The 17,500-nt window shown below is 39.0% G+C and overlaps 4 protein-coding genes and 1 long non-coding RNA gene across 9 annotated transcripts in view; 3 read left to right on the top strand and 2 right to left on the bottom strand.

Annotated features, from left to right (window-relative positions):
- Positions 1 to 7,248, top strand: part of LOC138007639 (uncharacterized) — an 8,103-nt gene extending 855 nt beyond the window's left edge. The window contains exons 2-8 of one of the 5 annotated variants that reach the window (XM_068854672.1): positions 1 to 535; positions 1,339 to 1,628; positions 2,742 to 3,218; positions 3,307 to 3,531; positions 3,734 to 3,965; positions 4,683 to 4,735; positions 6,220 to 7,140. The exon at positions 1 to 535 is cut by the window's left edge and continues 351 nt beyond it. In XM_068854672.1, coding sequence (XP_068710773.1) covers positions 2,907 to 3,218; positions 3,307 to 3,531; positions 3,734 to 3,965; positions 4,683 to 4,735; positions 6,220 to 6,240 — 843 coding nt within the window. In that variant the 5' untranslated portion in view covers positions 1 to 535; positions 1,339 to 1,628; positions 2,742 to 2,906 and the 3' untranslated portion in view covers positions 6,241 to 7,140. The other 4 variants (XR_011124081.1, XR_011124078.1, XR_011124080.1 and 1 more) reach the window with 4 other exon arrangements.
- Positions 1 to 10,038, top strand: part of LOC138008753 (uncharacterized) — a 13,508-nt gene extending 3,470 nt beyond the window's left edge. The window contains exons 2-4 of the mRNA XM_068856058.1: positions 1,307 to 1,628; positions 2,742 to 2,873; positions 8,990 to 10,038. Of these exons, the coding sequence (XP_068712159.1) occupies positions 1,307 to 1,628; positions 2,742 to 2,873; positions 8,990 to 9,682 (1,147 nt within the window). The 3' untranslated portion in view covers positions 9,683 to 10,038. The remainder of the gene's footprint in view (positions 1 to 1,306; positions 1,629 to 2,741; positions 2,874 to 8,989) is intronic.
- LOC138007640 (uncharacterized) overlaps positions 1 to 11,243 on the bottom strand; it is a 16,403-nt gene extending 5,160 nt beyond the window's left edge. The window contains exon 1 of the long non-coding RNA XR_011124082.1: positions 10,490 to 11,243. This is a non-coding gene — a long non-coding RNA (uncharacterized lncRNA). The remainder of the gene's footprint in view (positions 1 to 10,489) is intronic.
- On the bottom strand, positions 7,432 to 8,865 carry LOC138007638 (uncharacterized). Its single transcript, XM_068854671.1, has 2 exons — positions 8,623 to 8,865; positions 7,432 to 8,196 (listed from the first exon to the last, which is right to left on the bottom strand). Exons 1-2 carry the CDS (start codon positions 8,863 to 8,865, stop codon positions 7,432 to 7,434), a joined length of 1,008 nt encoding a protein of 335 aa, XP_068710772.1.
- Positions 10,817 to 17,500, top strand: part of LOC138007636 (sodium- and chloride-dependent GABA transporter 2-like) — a 15,341-nt gene continuing 8,657 nt past the window's right edge. Inside the window, exons 1-6 of the mRNA XM_068854670.1 lie at positions 10,817 to 10,870; positions 12,854 to 13,119; positions 13,825 to 13,959; positions 14,825 to 14,975; positions 16,046 to 16,144; positions 17,410 to 17,500. The exon at positions 17,410 to 17,500 is cut by the window's right edge and continues 42 nt beyond it. Of these exons, the coding sequence (XP_068710771.1) occupies positions 12,957 to 13,119; positions 13,825 to 13,959; positions 14,825 to 14,975; positions 16,046 to 16,144; positions 17,410 to 17,500 (639 nt within the window). The 5' untranslated portion in view covers positions 10,817 to 10,870; positions 12,854 to 12,956. The remainder of the gene's footprint in view (positions 10,871 to 12,853; positions 13,120 to 13,824; positions 13,960 to 14,824; positions 14,976 to 16,045; positions 16,145 to 17,409) is intronic.

Here is a 17,500-nt window from a genome sequence, read left to right as displayed (position 1 = left end):
AGGATAACTGGCCAGCAGGATTATCTGTCCTCAGAAGTAGAAGAACAGACCCTTCCTTGGCACAGAGTTTTGTCAAGAAATTGCGCGCGATTGATAAAAAATGCCCAATGTGAGAGTGGAAGAAAGTGTCGATGTTGCTACAAAACAGAACAAAAACTGTCAGAACGCTTAAACCAAAAGAAGTCTCTGACTGAAGAAGACGTAAGGAGCAGACAATCTGTGTCATCCAAAGTTCGCTTCTCTTGCCTCAGTCCAAAGAGCCAAAGTAAGCGATTGAAAAATATGCGGCAATCAAGGAAAAACATGACAAAGCAGGTCAAACGGTACAGAAAGAAGTTCTCTGTTTTAATGTCTGATACACATAGCTCTGACTTGGACAAATTGATGGAGCGAGTTGAATCTACACCCATGGGATGAAAGGAATTTGAAAAATGTGTGGCAGAAGCTGATAGTTTACGACCCGGTGCAGGGCAAGTCTTGCGTGAGATATGGGATTCGGACAAAGTGAATTTCCGAAAAGATCAGGCAAAAAACGGTAAGTTTTAGAAGGTGTGTAATTTGATCTACATGCTTCAGGATACTCCGAAATGCAAAATTGTAAATTGGTCAGAAGATGATAAGAAATTAAGTAAGAGGAATTATCAGTAATTTTGCGTGATAATCAGTAACCAAATAACTTAAGGGGCTGTGTGAAGGATACGTGAAGAGAAAAGTTCACACTTTGGCACAAATATATCTGATCATCCCTGGTGTGTTTTATAAACTTCACTGTTCCAGACCACCACCCTCGCCCCCCTCCTCTCTTCCCCTGCATAGGGCTTTGTATTTCTCACTTAGGGTGTTCGGGCGAATGTCAGAGGAAAAGAGGAGAAAATATAAATAATTTCTGTACTTTTTAAATGTGTTGTATCTTTCAAGAGGGTTAAATAGCTTGGGCCAGGCCACTGGTCCCCTTCAAGGGTTTAGTCACAATTTCTTACATACTTCCCTCTCCGTTTTATATGGAAGTCCTCTCAGGTGTTCAAGAACACTAATAATTTTATCAATAAGAAATGCTTTTAGTTACTCTACAGACATGTATGTACAATGCTTTTTCTTCTAGGCCCAATCCATCTCATGATCACAAGGGATTCTGTTACAAACTATTCTTGCATTAAATTTTGAAATCCTGTATTACCCAGATATTTAGATGTGTTGATTTAGTAATCAGGCAATTGCTTTGGTTTTGGTTATACCACAATTTGAGGTTAGCTGAGAAGTCTAATTGGTAAGTAAACTGGTTTGATTTTGGTTTTACGACACTCAGCTTAAAACTGTTCTATACACGTTCTATTAAAGGATATGGACATCGATCTAATCGTTGGACTCAGGCGACTTGGCGAGTGGCTCTTGCTATTTATGCACGCTGCCCGGTCCTGTTTGATGACCTCAAGAAGCTGGACATTCTCCAGCTTCCATGCAGGAGATCCTTGGAGAGGGTAATGGCAAAGAGAACAGTAGAGGAAGGTATCCATGAAGAAAGAATCATCAAGCAACTCACTTTGTTTAATCAATTTAAAACCACTGCAGTCCTTAGTGGAAGACCAGAGCCACTGGGAGTTGGAGAACTCTTGTTTGATGAGACAAAGGTGAATAGAGGGTATTCCCTTTGCTTATCATAACAGCCATATTGGTGTATCTGTATTTAAGTTTTACTATATCTTCCTTAATGTTTGGTACATCTACATGCATATACATGGCAATCATCAATGATGTTATTTGAATCATTATAGGGCTCATTGCAGATCATGAAGTAATATAACCTATTTAAATTTTAAGCGTTTTTTTGCTGTATTGTTGAAACATGGAGTATGAACTGAGTTAAATTTGACAAAGTTAAAAAACCTAGCTCAATATGCAGTTTCGTCTGACCCCTTTTGTTATTGCATATACAGTTTTATGTTGTTGTTAGTGTAAATTAAACTGTTACTTTCAGATCCATTCAGTAACTCAAAACTGTTATTGGATTGGTGAAGCCTTTAAAGTGCCCATGCAGTACAAAATAATTGCTGCTTATTTGAAATGATTTTCAAAGTAAAGAAGAATGGAATTTCCCTTATAATTTGGAATATCTTTTTTCATTTTAGAGATATTCATGTTTTTGTATTAATCATGCCAATGAGGAAAGTGATCATGTCATAAATAGCTCCACTTGAACAACAAAATACTGAATCAAGAATATCTCTAGAAATATTGGAGCAGTGATCTTCAAACTTATCAATAGAAATGCACATCACAAGCAAAACAGAATGACACCTGCTATGTTGTTGCCATGGCAGTGCTCTTGGATCCAGTCTCTGTCTGGGGAAAACAAATATCTCCATTTCCAACTTTTTAAACTGGGACAGAGGGTCTTTCTCAGAGATTCACACATGGTTTACATGCATTTTTTCTTACCTCTCCCCAGTAAGATTATTGGCAGTGAATTATCCTTCTTTAAGATGATCTGGAAATTTTAGTCTTAATTGAAACAGGAACAGCAGCATAACTGTTGTCATAGCAATGGCACAGTGGATTTTGTTTCTTTTGTGATTTACATTTTTTTAATATTTATGGAGGTATTCTTGATTGAGTGTTGTACTATTTTAGTGAAACCACCGATGATGTCATCACTTTCCTCATTTGCATAATATAAAAAATATTTTAACTGGAATTTCTGACCATGAAATGCTTTTGAAATAATTGTAAGTTGTAATTAACAGGTGCAGAGTAAGATTCAGATCCGTTGCACAGATGGTGTTGCCATTGGCTATGCAATGAATGAAAATGACTGGTCATGTCTTCATGATGTTTATGAGTCCCTGTTCATCTCAGAAAATGGAGCTGGTCAAAGGGCAAGTTACGTTCTTCAGACCTACTAGCGGGATATGACATCTGGGTTTGAGTTTGCTGGGCCTTACTTTCTCCGTGAGGTACCCCTGGATGGAAAGTTTCTACATGACATCGTCTTCAAGGTGATCAGTACCCTTGAAAAGTACCGGTTCCATGTCATTCTATTGGTTGGTGATAGAGCTTCCTGTAACTTAGCCCTTTTTAAGAGGCTTTGTGGCTATGCAAATGAGCAGCTCCCAGTAGAAGACAGTGGTGCTGAACGATACCAGTTCAAGGCCAGTTTCATCAATCCATTCAGCACCAGATCAGACAAAACCTGCTTTGTCATGATATGCCCTGCTCACCAGGTAAGGTATTATAATAATTCAAGTATTTAATTATTCTCATGTGTACAATTTGTAACACCTGGGTGTTATTGTTTCTTATATTGTCCAGTTGAAGAACATCATTGCAGCTTTGTACAGTTCAAGGAACAAGGGGAAAAAAGCTTTCGAGAAGGGAGGCACTACTTTTGGCTGGCAGCCAATAATTGATCAATATTACAGGGATCAAGAAAGATCTGCAAAAGGTCTGGGTAGGCGTGTCCCTGGTCTGAGGTATAGCTATGTGCAACGTGACTGCTGGACAAGACTAAATGTTATGCCTGCAAAGATAATGCAGGTAAGAGAGGGAAAATTATGTTAAATTTATAGAACTTTATGGTTCTATTCCTTAGCTTGAAATTGACTAAAGAATGATAATTTATGTCATATATACAGATCCTGGCAATAATTAAGGTTCAAATATTTACAATTGAGATGAAGCTTCCATTTTTATGAATGGAACAGTGATAAGTGGTTTTGTCTACTTTTACATTCTACAGCAACGTTATATGATTGCAGCCTTGGAAGAATATGCAAATTTGAGTAGTGAAGGCCCAGAGAAAACTGATGTTGTGAAAGAAACAGCAAGGTACCTACAAGCATGCCACCACATTTTTGAAAAGGGAATCCTTAGCCATGTGTTTATAAGATCCAATGAGTCAGCTGTATTCAAAAACATACAACAGGGATGGAGATATTTCGAAGAATGGGCAGAGGAGCACAACAACACAGGTATGCTTACATCAAAAACTTTATTCAACAAACTGTATTAAGTCATTTGTCCATTAAAAAAGCAATCAAAAGATTAAAAGTCAAACAATGGGTCACTTCACCTGGCTGTCATTATGGTTGAAAATGAAAGCTAGTCTGTTTGATGAGGAAGTGATTCAAATGTTTAACATTCAACATTTTGGAATCAACTTCAATTACATTCACCTTTTTTCATTAGAGCTCCTTTTTTATTTGGCCACTTGAAAGTTACACTTTCATTGGATTACCAACAACTGTATGCTAGTTAACCAGTAAACCAGGCCATAATAAACACAACACCAAAATACAGTTGAAATTAAAATGATAGACATTCTTATAATTAACAATTATTCGCTGAAGTGGAGATAAATATCCACCACTTTCACTGACACTGAGGTGTATATACCACACAAGCTGAATAACTAGCAGCCCAAAGAGTAACTTTATTTGCGATAATTTACCAACAAAAGCCATTTTGTTTTTCTTCGGCTGCTCAGAGGTGAATAGTACTTGGTTAATCACCTCCAAGCTAGCCAATCAGCATGCTTGAAAAGTACTATTCACCTGTGTGGTATATAATAATTACTTTTACAGTGTATGTATATTTACAATAATTTTCCCCTTGATCTGATTCCTCACGCCTAACTTTTTGGGGTGACAAACTGGGTTACATCTAAGTTTTCCTTTTAATCTTTGCAGAGTATGTTGACAACTCCAAACGAGCACGTGCAGCAAAGTTTTTAGCATGGCAGGTATTGCTGAATAAAGATTAACTTGTTTATTAAAGTGCCTATAACCCCAAAATATTTTTTTCGCTTAAATAACTCTTTGCACCTGTTTGAAAAGCATTGCGCCTTTTTGCACCTTTTTAGCCCTAATCTTGACTTTTTACAGGCTGTAAAAGTTACGAAATCTGACCATCATCTGTAACACGACCGAGCAAGTAAGGGGTATGGGTCTATTCCTGGGTTGATGTCACAAACTTATTTGCATGCATGTTTACAAAGACTTAATACGATGTAAATCAGTCTGTGACGTCAACCCAGGAATAGACCCATACCCCTTACTAGCTCGGTCATGCAACAGATGATGGCTAGATTTCGTAACTTTTACAGCCTATAAAAAAGTTAAAAGGTGCAGTTTGTTTCGAACAGGTGCAAAGATTTATTTAAGCGAAAAAAATATTTTGGGGTTATAGGCACTTTAACATTATCTTGTTTACTATTTTTTAAATGTGCATTTAAAAGATCAAACTACATCCCTCCTGGTCCTTGGAGGGAAGACAAGTGTTCCCTTTGATGGGGCAATAGTATATATAAACAGTAGCCTCCATTTGGGGCGAAAATATTCTAGGATATTTGTCCGCGGACATTATCTGCTCCGAGAAGCGAACAGCTTTCGGAGAGCACAGCTTGAGGAAAACTATGAGCTTCGAGGAACGGATAATGTCCAAGGACAAATACCCGAGAATATTTTCGCCCCAAATGGAGGCTTTCATGTTTATTATCCTTCAAATATTTTTCGCAACGCGAGTTGTTTTGACAATTGGGGGATATTCTCGGATATCCCCCAGTTTTAGCTGGGTGATATTCGGTCAAGTGACGTGTTGGCATTTCTTATTTAGCTTGCCTTTTCTCTCCCTCTAGACATTTGACCTTCAAAGAGTCATGGTCTTTTGGATTTAAACAGTTCTCGTCATACTTCTTTGATAATTTTCCTGGATACTCTTTGTCTCCATTGCGGCTCTCAATAAGTCGCCTTGAATCCCTGTTTGGCACACTCAAGTTCCATGCCCATGGTTCTCTAAGTGCAGGGAATTATGGGTCATCTCTTGGAAGGGTTCAGTTGAGACAGGAGCTGAAGGTCACTGCTAGAGCCACAAGTCATGATCAGAAGGGCTACAGGGACCAAGAGGTCCTTATATCTGGCCCTACAAATGTGTCCACATTGAACACTGTTTATCAACAGCCTTACATTGAAATCATGGCACATTTTGTTCCTTATGGTTATCAGGGTGTTAAAGAATTTATTTTTCCCTCCCAAATTTCTCAAAGCACTTTTCAGGGTAGGCAAGGTAGCTCTGCATGCACCCTAATAGCCCTTGTAATGGGTTTTAAGTTCTCCTCTGGGTTGATTGGTGAACCAAAGAAAGTTCTTGAAGAGGGGTGGTTTGGTCATGTGGTTTCAAGTATTTCTGGGGGCAATAAAATCTTTGATGAATGCTTTTCTGCTGCAGGAGTTGGTGGGCTTGATGTAGAAGATGCATTCAGCTCTGTTGGAGATGATCTACACCTCCTTTCTTATGAGGATCCCAAAGATTTTTTTATTACTGGTAATAACTTCCAGGATGTCATTTCAAATGTCAGGGAACGGGCAAGCATGAAACAGAAATCAGTTGGCATCTTTGTGTCTGTTGGGAGGACAGTAGTAATTTTAGTTTGGGAAAATGGGGCATGTGCAATTTTTGATAGCCACAGGCATTTACAGTATGGGTGTATACTTTCCCATTCCCTACCATCCAAAGAAAACGAGTTAATATTGTGGCTAGCCAAGACATACCAGAAGTTTTACAGCACCTCGATACAGTATGCCCAAATCACTTGGGTGGAGTACAACAGATAATGTGCCTCTGTCATTTCAGAAAAAAAGTACATTCAGTACAGTTAAAAACTGTTGTGTGGCTGAAGTTGAAGTAAATTGATTTCTCCTCCAAGCATTTCATTTTGTTAGTAGATAACAATTCTTGTCATAAAATCTCATTTCAGCCTGGAATTTTAATTTTTTAATGAAATGCTGTGTCTTTTTTAAGCTGGCTGCACTTTGGCATTAGTCATTGGTCACCATTTACATAGGAACAAGAAAATGTGACACCAAAATATATTAATTGTTATAAATAGTCTTTTAAAGTCATTTGACTGCACATATTAAAAACTTTTCTTGATCCTTTATTTATTACATATTTAAAATGGTATGTACTGGTGTGCATGTAACTTACAAAACTTGAGCCATACCTGAGAACTATAGATATTATGTCTTTGTGCTATAAAGACATGCAGTCCTTTGATGGGTCTTTCATTGAATTCATACAATATATTGAGTGCAAGTTTCAAGTTCAAAATAACATTATTCTATCACTCAGACACATTTTTTTGGTTAATTTTTCTGCAGCTCTAACAGTTACTGAGTTGGAGTACCAATGTACCTGATAAGCTGAGTACAGCTCTCAATAAAAAGATCAAAGACCTCTTCAAGCTGTCACTTTGGTTATTCTTTTGTTATATTACTTACTATTGTTTTTCAGTAAAAACGAGACTTGTCATATTATATAAGGCAAGCTGACGTTGCCCTAAGTATAAACTATCACAAAGAGACCACTTGAACTGGTCTGCTGCCTAGAAGAAAGCGTAATTAAGTTTGTAAGATCATATTATTAAGCATCCTTAATTAATTAAGTACGCTTATCGACACTGTAAGTTTTCAGCTTGTCCCTCAAGCTTTGGTCGGCTGAAACGACTTTGCCCTCCTGAATCAGTTTTTTCTCTTCTTGAGCACTATAGAATTCCTTAAATCTGGTATTACATATTCTCTTTACTAGCTCTTGCCATATGGAGCAAGCCCTAATCTCTTCAAATGGTGCTGTGCATGCCCTTTTTGATGCTGCCAAAAATAACTCTTGTAGCTCCTCGTCTAAAGCAACCGATTGTTTTGTCAGCTTCATAAGGTTTTTTGGATATCTCTTCAGATTTTTTTCAGTCAACATTTCTCTTATTCTTTTATCTAACGTTAACAAAACAACAGTAAACTTACTATTGAAGAAAGTCAACTTTCCCTCGTCCAACCTTTTTAGACCCAATGGCAAAGATGTTTTCTCCTCTGCAGAACAGACCATTTCAGACATAATTTTAACTTCGGCTGCATAATTTTCCTTTGTCGCTTCTGAAACTCTCCTGGCTCCTTTCCGCCCATTAACAATCTTTTCTCTTCCTTTCCGTAGTTTGTGCAGCGCCGCCCCAGATACTCTAGCAACGTCCACAAAGTCGGAATCGACAACAGTGTCCGCGCCTTCACTTGCATTTGTTTGGGTTTTCCGTTTGTCAGTGTCAATCTTAATTTGCATGACTGCGCTGTGAAAATTTTCGTAAAGTGCCCAGTAGATGGTGTTAAGAACAACGGCAGCATGAAAGTTGACTTCGTCTGTTTCGTTCTCCTGCAACTGAATGGTGGTGACAATTATCTTTTTCATGTTTCTCCAGACTTCTGATTCCTCCACCGTCAACAACAATTGGGAACAAATAACTGAAAACGAAGCCCTTTTGTCACTGTTTTTGACCTTAGCGCTGGATATTTCGGTGAAAGCTTTAATTATTTTGGAGTAAATATCCCGACAAAGCTTCACAAACATTACCCTGATCGTGTCGCTATTGAGAAGGGTTGACACCATTTGCTTGCGAACTGGAAATATTGACAATGATTTTTCATTTCTTAATTCATTTTCGCAATGTGTTTGTGCACTCAAAACGTAAGACTTAAGAGTCTCCTCCAGCCTTTTTACGTCGTCGTTAGAAAGGTATTTTCCAGAACTCTTTTTCCTTTTCTCTTTACTGGACTCATTCCCCTGTTTGTTTCTGGCTTTTGGTACCTTTTTCCTCCTTACATCTTTCTGTCCTCTGCTAGGCGATTCCTCCCCAGACATGGCTGACGAATCATTTCCACTCGATAGGTCGGAAAAGTCACTCCACTCGTCTTCTGAATCATCCTCACTTTCATGTTCACTGTCAAGGTCAAGGAAGTTGTCAAGGAGGGCTTGGCTTAAATTTGGAAGCGATACTGCTGAGAGAAATCCTATATCTGCCTCATTCACGAAGGTAATATCGCCCGCCATTTTCCCTGCGCGACATCCGCGAAAATCCTCGCAGCAATGTACGTGCGTGTCGCGCACGCGATGGCGCAATTTGTTCTAAAAATAGAATAATTGTCCCATATCATGGAGCCAACCCCAATACTAGAAATGGCGCGCGCTTACGGTCTCCATCCCCGATTATGGCTCCCGAAGAAACCGAAGACTGAATGACAACATCTGGTTCAAAACTCAACCAATGGGCGTAAACACCATTAGCAACATGATGAAAACAACTGTGGCGGGTACTAGCCTTGAAGAAAGTCACAAAAAATTTACGAATCACAGTGCTAGAAAGACAACAGTGAGCAAGCTAAAGAAAGCAAACGTTGAACGCTCAGATATAGTGAAGGTCACAGGCCACCGAAGCGTACAATCCCTTGACGATTACGATGAAGCCGACGAGGAAGAACAACGACGACTCTCCAGTGCAATATCCAAACGGAATTATGAAAACCCCGGTGCTGAGAAAAAGCGAATGGCAGTTTCCGACATCACGACAACTGCGGCTCCACTCGCTCCGGTAAACACGAACATGCCAGTACCACACACATTGGCCGGCCCATCGATGACAGCGACGAAAGAAAACCAATTCCCACCATCACTTTCAGGTTTTCAAACTCAGAATTTCTCTGTAAATCCAACCATGATGAGGTCCCAGGAACAGACCATGATGAACACGTTCAACAACTGTCAAGTGTCTTTCATCATTGGCCGCTCGAAGCGAGCTCCTGAGATTTCAAAACGACAGCCCAGTTCTTGTAAACGCCGAGCGTTCATTATTGAGGATGATTCTGATTGAACGTTTACTTTTCCTAATTATTGTAAAGCGAGTTTTCTTTACATAAATTTAAAACGCTTGAAAGGTTTTAAATCAGTCCTCACACATTTCCAAGTTCTAATTTGAATGATTTTGAAAGTGTCGGTCTTGTAAGTTTGCATTTGACAAACGTTGTAATTTGTTTCAGCCAATCAGTTGAATGAACTAAAAAAAAGCGCGCCCTGTCAAAATTTTTTTGTTGTAGTTATGTTTTTCGTGTATATTATTAATAAGTAATCACATGATTTTTCTCGTGCAATTTGGAATAAATAAGCACTTGTAAATTTTTCAAAGACCACAAAGTGCACTCGCCCTACGGGCTCGTGCACTTTTGTTGGCCTTTGAAAAATTTACTCGTGCTTATTTATTCCAAATTGCACTCGAAATCATGTGATTACCTATACTAATTTCTTTAGCTCCTCATCGAGCCATGCTCGCCTTAATTGTTTTGATTTAAACTGCAAAAATTCTCAACTTCCGCAAAAGTTTCACAGCTACGAAGGAAGGCACATACTTTTTAGTTTCAACTGAAGCGACAAGAGTTGGACGCTCGGAAAACAATGCATGTAATTTTCGATATGAAAATCCATCACGTTTGATTTCGTGATGTAAGCAGTCAGTCAGTGCAGCTGGTTACTGAATAACCTGTCTCGGGCAAGACGATTCCCGACGGAACGCTAAGGAACGTATTGAAAACCATGCAAGCAGTTTACGTTGTGAGTCTACTTGGTGTTTATGAGATGAGTTTACAATGTAAATGTCGATTTATATCAAGAATAAAAAACTCACCCATGAGCGTTTGCTTTTATAACTTAAGTCATTTCATCAACAGTTCTTTCATTTTGAATTATTTCAAAAATCCTTTGAGAAACAGCCATGAGAGAAGTAAGACTACGATCGATATGTTAAGGAAAGCCAACGTCGTAACTTCAATGTAATTCACCCTGAAACCAAAGAATCATTCCTAGGCTTCGGGAAAAACACAAAGAGAATCCTTAATTCTTCAATTACTTCCGTCTAATTAGCATGTGGTGACCACGTGCGGCCTTGAATTCTGCAATTTGCTCCTTCTCCATTTTTTACCCAGAGTATCGAAGCCGTGTTTATGTCTTTAACTTTAAATTGGATTTCATCGAATTTGAAGCTTTTCCTGTAAACCAAACCTCAGCGGTACGTATGAATCATTATGTCGACTAGCCGAGCCATCACGTTTAGTATAGTTGCTTATTTGTCTGAACTTCCCTTTGAACCTATTTCCGCATGGGCAGCTGTTGATCAGATGCGCACGTGGCGCCTTACCAAAACTTGGCTGTGGATAGATCAGTGGAGACATAGTAAAAACAAACGAAAGTTTTGCCAGAGATTTTTTCTTTTCGATTTACATTAATTAAACTCGCTTGGAAAAAGATGAGAACGAACAATTTACTGGGTGAGACTAATTTGAGGGACTGCAGACCGCGGAACCTGCGGAACCTAGAGAAATGACTGTTTTTATTGAAATCCCATGATAAAAACGATGAGCATGACATTAACATTTGTTGAATCCCGACTGTACCCGCCGATTATCGTGTCCCAGGGGCCATTTCTAGCTAGCTAGCTAGCTGCCTCTTTGCACCATCTGTTAGCCAATTTTAGCTGGTGGATTGCGTGACAAATCCCAATATATGATTATTTTTCTTTGTCTAATAAAACTTGATTCTTCAAATAGAAAAATTTACCTCCATTACTGCCTGTCATAAGCTAACGAGTTTGGATACAGTGCGAGCCAGCAAGCCAGAAATCCCTGATCCCAATAACCGCAAGCTACCTAAGGAACTGCACGCTAACTGCAGTGCTAACTAGGCTAGCCAATGTGTAATTTAGGCTAACTGTAATGGCTTGCACGACTCCTATGACTTGGAGCCATGAGAACCGAGCAAGCAAGAAATCCGTTATCCCATTATAAGGGCAAACTGCAAGCTACCTAAGCTAACTGTAGGCCAACCGGTGTGACGTTTTGGCTAACCAGAGTGTTATTTAGGCCAATCAATGTGTTATTTTAATAGGCTAACCAGAGTGGCTCGCTGGCTTGCAGATTATCCGGAATGATTGCAGTTTTGCTGGGATTTTGTAAAGCCCCCCAGGAATGATGAAATAGCTTTGCAACAATTTTTTTTTCTTGCTTCAAAATCACAAATCCCCCACCCCCCCCCCCCCCCCCCCCCCCCACCCCCTCAAGAGTTATAGAGCTCTGAACCTTCCATTTTTATAACGTTCCCTTTAGCGCGTGGCTTAGTACCTTTACGCGGTTCCTTAGTATCGTATATTCTAGCTTTCCTAATCTTTTTTGTGTTATTACTTTGGTCCGTTTAAGGTTATTTTCGAATTTACTGGTGAGACTGACTTCGGATGGTCATCGCTTCATTTGCCCGTTTTGTTTGTATTATTTCCTTTCGTTTTACGGCGTCTATTTGACTTCAGGAAAATTGCCAGTTATAACTACGACTGGTTTGATCAATCGCTTGTTGTTACGGGGTGAATTTGGTGCGTGGTGCGTGGTTTCCCCGATCTTGGCCTGGGCCTTGCACATAAATACGCTTAATCGTGAGCGTAAACGTATATGCTACATTCATGATTTATCGTCGAGAAGAATCAATTTTTCCACAGAGGTTAAAACATGTGGCCGAGGCAACGATGCATTTCTTCTTCCATTCATGTAAATAAGGCAAGCCTTTCGTCGGAATGCCTTTGTAACAATAACAACAACGAAAAATGACCGGAAGCAGGGAATTGAGCATGCAGATTGTTGACACGCAATCCATCAAATAAATCGGCTAACTAGAGTCGGATGGTGCAAATACGCAGATCACAGCTAGAATGCCTCATAGGACGCGATAATCGGTGGGTAAAGTCGATATTTAACAAATATTAATGTAAATCTCATCGTTTTTATTATGGGAATTCAATAAAAACAGCCGTTTCTCAAGGTTCCGCAGCTTCCGCGGTTCCGCGATCTGCACTTCGGCAAATTTATAGTCTCAGCCAAATTAACTTACACCAGACAACCGACGGGCGTGTATAAACAGCCAAACAGGATGGTACGTGTTTCAGCAAATTGGGAGGCAAAGAAAGCTCATGATTCCTATAAAGCGTGTTTTAATCTCAAAAGTACAGGCTACGAGTTTGACTCGCAAACGTAAAGGAGTATCTGCGCGTAACCGCGAAGAAGAGTAACAAGATCAACAATTCTGGTCTTCGGAGTCAACTAACGCTTTCGATGGAGGAAAAATTAACAGCAAAGAAAGTTCTAGAGAATGGAAATGAAGAAAAGCGAGAACAATGGACGAGAAAATTAGATTTCATTTTATCATGTATCGGTTATGCTGTTGGGCTTGGTAACCTGTGGCGTTTTCCCTACCTGTGCTACATCAATGGAGGAGGTAACACGATTTCAGAGAATATCGATTCGACTTTCTAGTTATCCGACATCGATAAACAGGGGTGATAACCTTAAACCTAGTCAAACGACGCAAATTATTGAAATAACAGTCATGAGCAGCGACGAAAACGAAACTTTGCTAAAAATAATGAATATTCGCAATGGTAACTATTAGGCAAGTATTACCTATTGATAGCGTTCTAAGATGTTGGCGAAGTTACTTGTAACCGGATTGATAGAAAGGCCACTGAACTAAAAAGGGAGAATTGATTTTGATATGTTCATGTAGTCATCAAACCTTAAATTATTTGGAAAATTCACGCTGTTCTTTTGCAGAGGACAGAAAGGAAATTGACTGAAATATATACCCCACTTGGGGCTCAATTTTTTTAAATCTTTAAACTTACGATTACTACCACAGAGACATCAAGCAGAAAATCATTTAAATTGCGAATCCACGTTTTTCAAAACCTTTTGGCGATTTTTCAAGTTTGATTACCCTCTGAAAACTAACTGTACCATTGAGGAAGTAAACTTGGTAAACGTTTGCCGTTTGGGGCGTTTTCGTGGACGTCGCCGTCGTAGATCTCAAAGTCCCTACGTAGGCAACGTCAACGCTATTGTCGACGTCAACAAGAATTTCTATTAATAACTAGTGAAAAAAAAGGGCATGTAAGAGTCTTAATGCATAACGTTCATTTTTCAGCCTCCTTCCTCATTCCATATGTAATCTGTCTGGTGTTTTGTGGAATTCCCATTTTCTACCTCGAGGTTGCCCTCGGTCAGTACATCGGTAAAGGCGTTATCAAGTCATGGACAACCATATGTCCACTTTTTGGAGGTATGTATTGCTGTTAAGGTTTAGTTTTCAAGTGTCGTTAACTGAAATTAATTCCACTAAACAAAAGATCACCGGAGGGGCCACCGGACGAAAAAAAAAACAGTTTTCTTTAGGGAGGCCAAGAAACTACTAACACTAGTGTTGACACTACTCTGGTGTCAACTCTCCAATGCGACCACAGCCTTTCTGGGGTTTTGAATACCTAGGGAAACACTGAACAATAGAACAAGATGCAACACTAGTGTTAACTAACTAATGCGACCACAACCGATCGAAACAGTAACATATATCTTCCCCAAATCTATCAAAAGGGGCAAATGTTATGTACCTTCTCTTAGTCAATGTCATCCAGCAGTCAGTCAATCTGAACTGGACAAAGAACTCACAGGCGAAGTCGGAGCTGCAACAAATCGAACTCCGTCGGAACCTTAAAATGTCCATAGACCTCTTTCATAATGGCGGCCAAATAAATTATTCTTTTGTTTTAATGCTAATAAGCCCTACTAACCTCGCTACGGGGAGCAAATTTCAAAAGAATATTTGTTTTAAAACGAGGGCAGTAGGTCAAATTAACATAAATACAAAAGAATGTAAAGTTGGTCGCCATTTATGAAAGTGGTCTATAAAAGTGTCAAGAGCTTATTTCGTTTTTCTAATATCTAATACTAAAGACTGGACAAGTTTCGCCCTCTTTGGGAGTCTTTGAGATAATTGCACGGAACAGAAAGATAATTCTATTTCGTTAAAAAAAAGGGGCAAAAGAATCATTAACAACCACTTAAAAAGTGTAATAGCTTTCAACCCTCGTTTCTCATAAGAGTTATTTCAGTTTCTTGTTTAATTAAGAATTAACTTCTCCCTTCAGGGCTCGGTTTTGCCATGATTGTCATCACTTTTCTGATCAGTGTTTATTACAACGTCATTATCGCCTGGACACTCTATTACTTGTTTCTGTCGTTTCGTAAAACTCTTCCATGGGGAGAATGTGGCAATGAGTGGAACTCCAACTTTTGCAAGTGAGTGGTTTATTTTGAAAATAACATTTGATTAGTGAACGATTGATGCCGCCCTCAATTATCTCTTCAATTAAGGTCACAATTATCCTTTTTATTATTAATTTCCTGAGCGGAAATTAAATTATCTTTAGCGGCCTGTTTACAACGAAAGATTTTGCCCCTATCCCATAGAGGGACACTCTTTCTACCTGATAGAGTGAAAGATACCACGGTTCTAGATGAAAATTTGAAAAGGGTAGGGCCCTCCCCCACAGGGTCTACTAACCTCTGCAATTTTTTCAAGATGACGGGTCGAAGGCATATTTCCGCAGGAAAAGCAATTCTAGTCACGCTTTCGTCTCTAACAACGGCTTTTCAGTTATGTGGATTGCTTTTGACATATCCTCGCGAAACGTAGTCTTCAAATTGTGGGACTTGAAGTTTCTAAACTCTGAAAGCAAATGAACATCGCAAACAGCAGGAGTCGCGTATGGCCGTCAACATTTTTAACACTTAAGTACACGAGGACGAATGTTTGGAGTTCGAAGCTATGCTTATTCCTGATGACGCTTTTAAAACGCCGACATTTGGGGCCTTTCATTCACGGTCAGTGGTCAGATCACAACACGAAATAGCCGTAGCCCCTGGGGACAACCCTGCCTTTTGCATTGACATGGCGTTATATAAACAAAAAATGTCCTTACCATGTAGGGTTTCCCTAACTTCAAGATAGTGAAAATCTCATTTTTAACCAACAAGCTGACGTTTTGCGTACACCCAACATTTTTTGCATGCACCAACATAGACGCTTTTTCACACAGTCACGTGTACCTGTGTTTCAGCTTTTCTTATTACCTTTGTGCTCAATCCAGTTACCAGTCTGTCCATAAATGTACTTTATACGATTTTAAAATTTGCAAAACCTTAGCATCAAGTTCCTAATAAATCATTATCGCAATGTGCTTAATATTTTCACCCAGTAGGTTTGATAAAATATGAAAACAGCTCACTTTAATTCAAGGCCACATGATGAGTCAGTAAGGGAGCCCAAACGTTTAATATTGAAAATGTCTTATTTGACTTTCACGTAGGAAGGACCGTGTGATTGATGCAAGAGTAAACTGCACTGCTATTGGTCTCCCTGTGAACTGCACTGGACAGTACATCTCACCAGAGGAAGAGTATTTCAAGTAAGAAACAAGAGCAGTGTATGCACTGATAAATTACCCCCTTTAGCAGTTACAATTCAATGTTCAGTGTTCCTATAACTAAGCACTAAATTATCTATGCCTGCCATCATCATTATAATCACCATCAAAATAATTATTATCATTCCTTTTTATTGGCCGAGAGCCACCACGTGACTTGCAAATAACTGCCCACAAAGCTTTCCTGAGCTTTCAGAAAGTGATTTAATTGTTGGGAATTGTGAACTCTGTCATCGAATGATAAAACAATTATTGAACTCGATCGGTTATCGCATAATATTGTGATTTGTCAGTGCCTCGCAGATCAATTATTTACCTCAGCCTTCGGCGTCGGTAAATAATTGATCTGCTCGCTACTAACAAATCACGATATTTTGCTCAACCTCGCCCAATAATTGTTATTTATAGTCTAATTGTCCTCGTCGTCATCATTAACATCATCATCATCATCATTTATATGTCTCAACAATCTCAACAATAGGTTTTCCCTTAACGTCACAACAACCATGTTGGTGCACAGAAAAGTAGAATTTGGGAATTTGATTACGATTTGCATATTATTATGCAAAATATGAGACATAATTTGCTATTGTTTTGTGCACCAACATGGCCGCCGTATCACGTGATTGAAAGCCATCTATAGTTTGCATGATTTCACAATAGGCCACTTTGGAAAATACCATAATACTCTTTGTTTGTCCCTCCAAAGTTTTCATAAGCTTTGTTTTTGTTTTCTCTTGGGACTTACAATGGAAACAGTACATATGCCAAATTTGGGAGACAAACAAAGAGTATTATCGTATTTTTCGAAGTGGCCTATAATCATCAGTTTCCGCTTGCACAGAACACCCAAGATTTGCACTTACTCAAATTTTGTTCTCATAGGTTTGTATCAGCCTTATTTTACTTCTACCTGAGATATGGTTTGATCGGCTGAGAGAAAAGATATTTCAGTGTTCATTATAAATTGTTTAGGTAAACAGTTATGCCTGGAAATGCAGGTAATCGCCAAAATAACAGATCAAACATCATTCGAACAAAATAACAAATAACAAAAAGAGCAGAATTAAACAAGCATGATTTTTAAGAGATATTAAGCCTATCTACCGCCATTATTAAAATAGCGTCCAAAATTTCACTGGGCTGAACGGCTTGGAAAACCAGTTTTGAACAATAATCGTGAGGTTCCGTAAGACTGTTAATGAAAGTAATTAATATCACATATATTAATTCTCTTCACCTTATAGCGGACACGTACTCAAGTTGTCTGATGGAATTGACCAACCCGGTGAAATCCGCGTGGAGCTCGCCATCTGTCTTCTAGTAGGATGGATCTGT

This window comes from Montipora foliosa, chromosome 6 (genome assembly GCF_036669935.1).
Source record: "Montipora foliosa isolate CH-2021 chromosome 6, ASM3666993v2, whole genome shotgun sequence".
Classification (NCBI taxonomy): domain Eukaryota; kingdom Metazoa; phylum Cnidaria; class Anthozoa; order Scleractinia; family Acroporidae; genus Montipora; species Montipora foliosa.
This window is presented reverse-complemented; position numbering and strand designations above follow the sequence as displayed.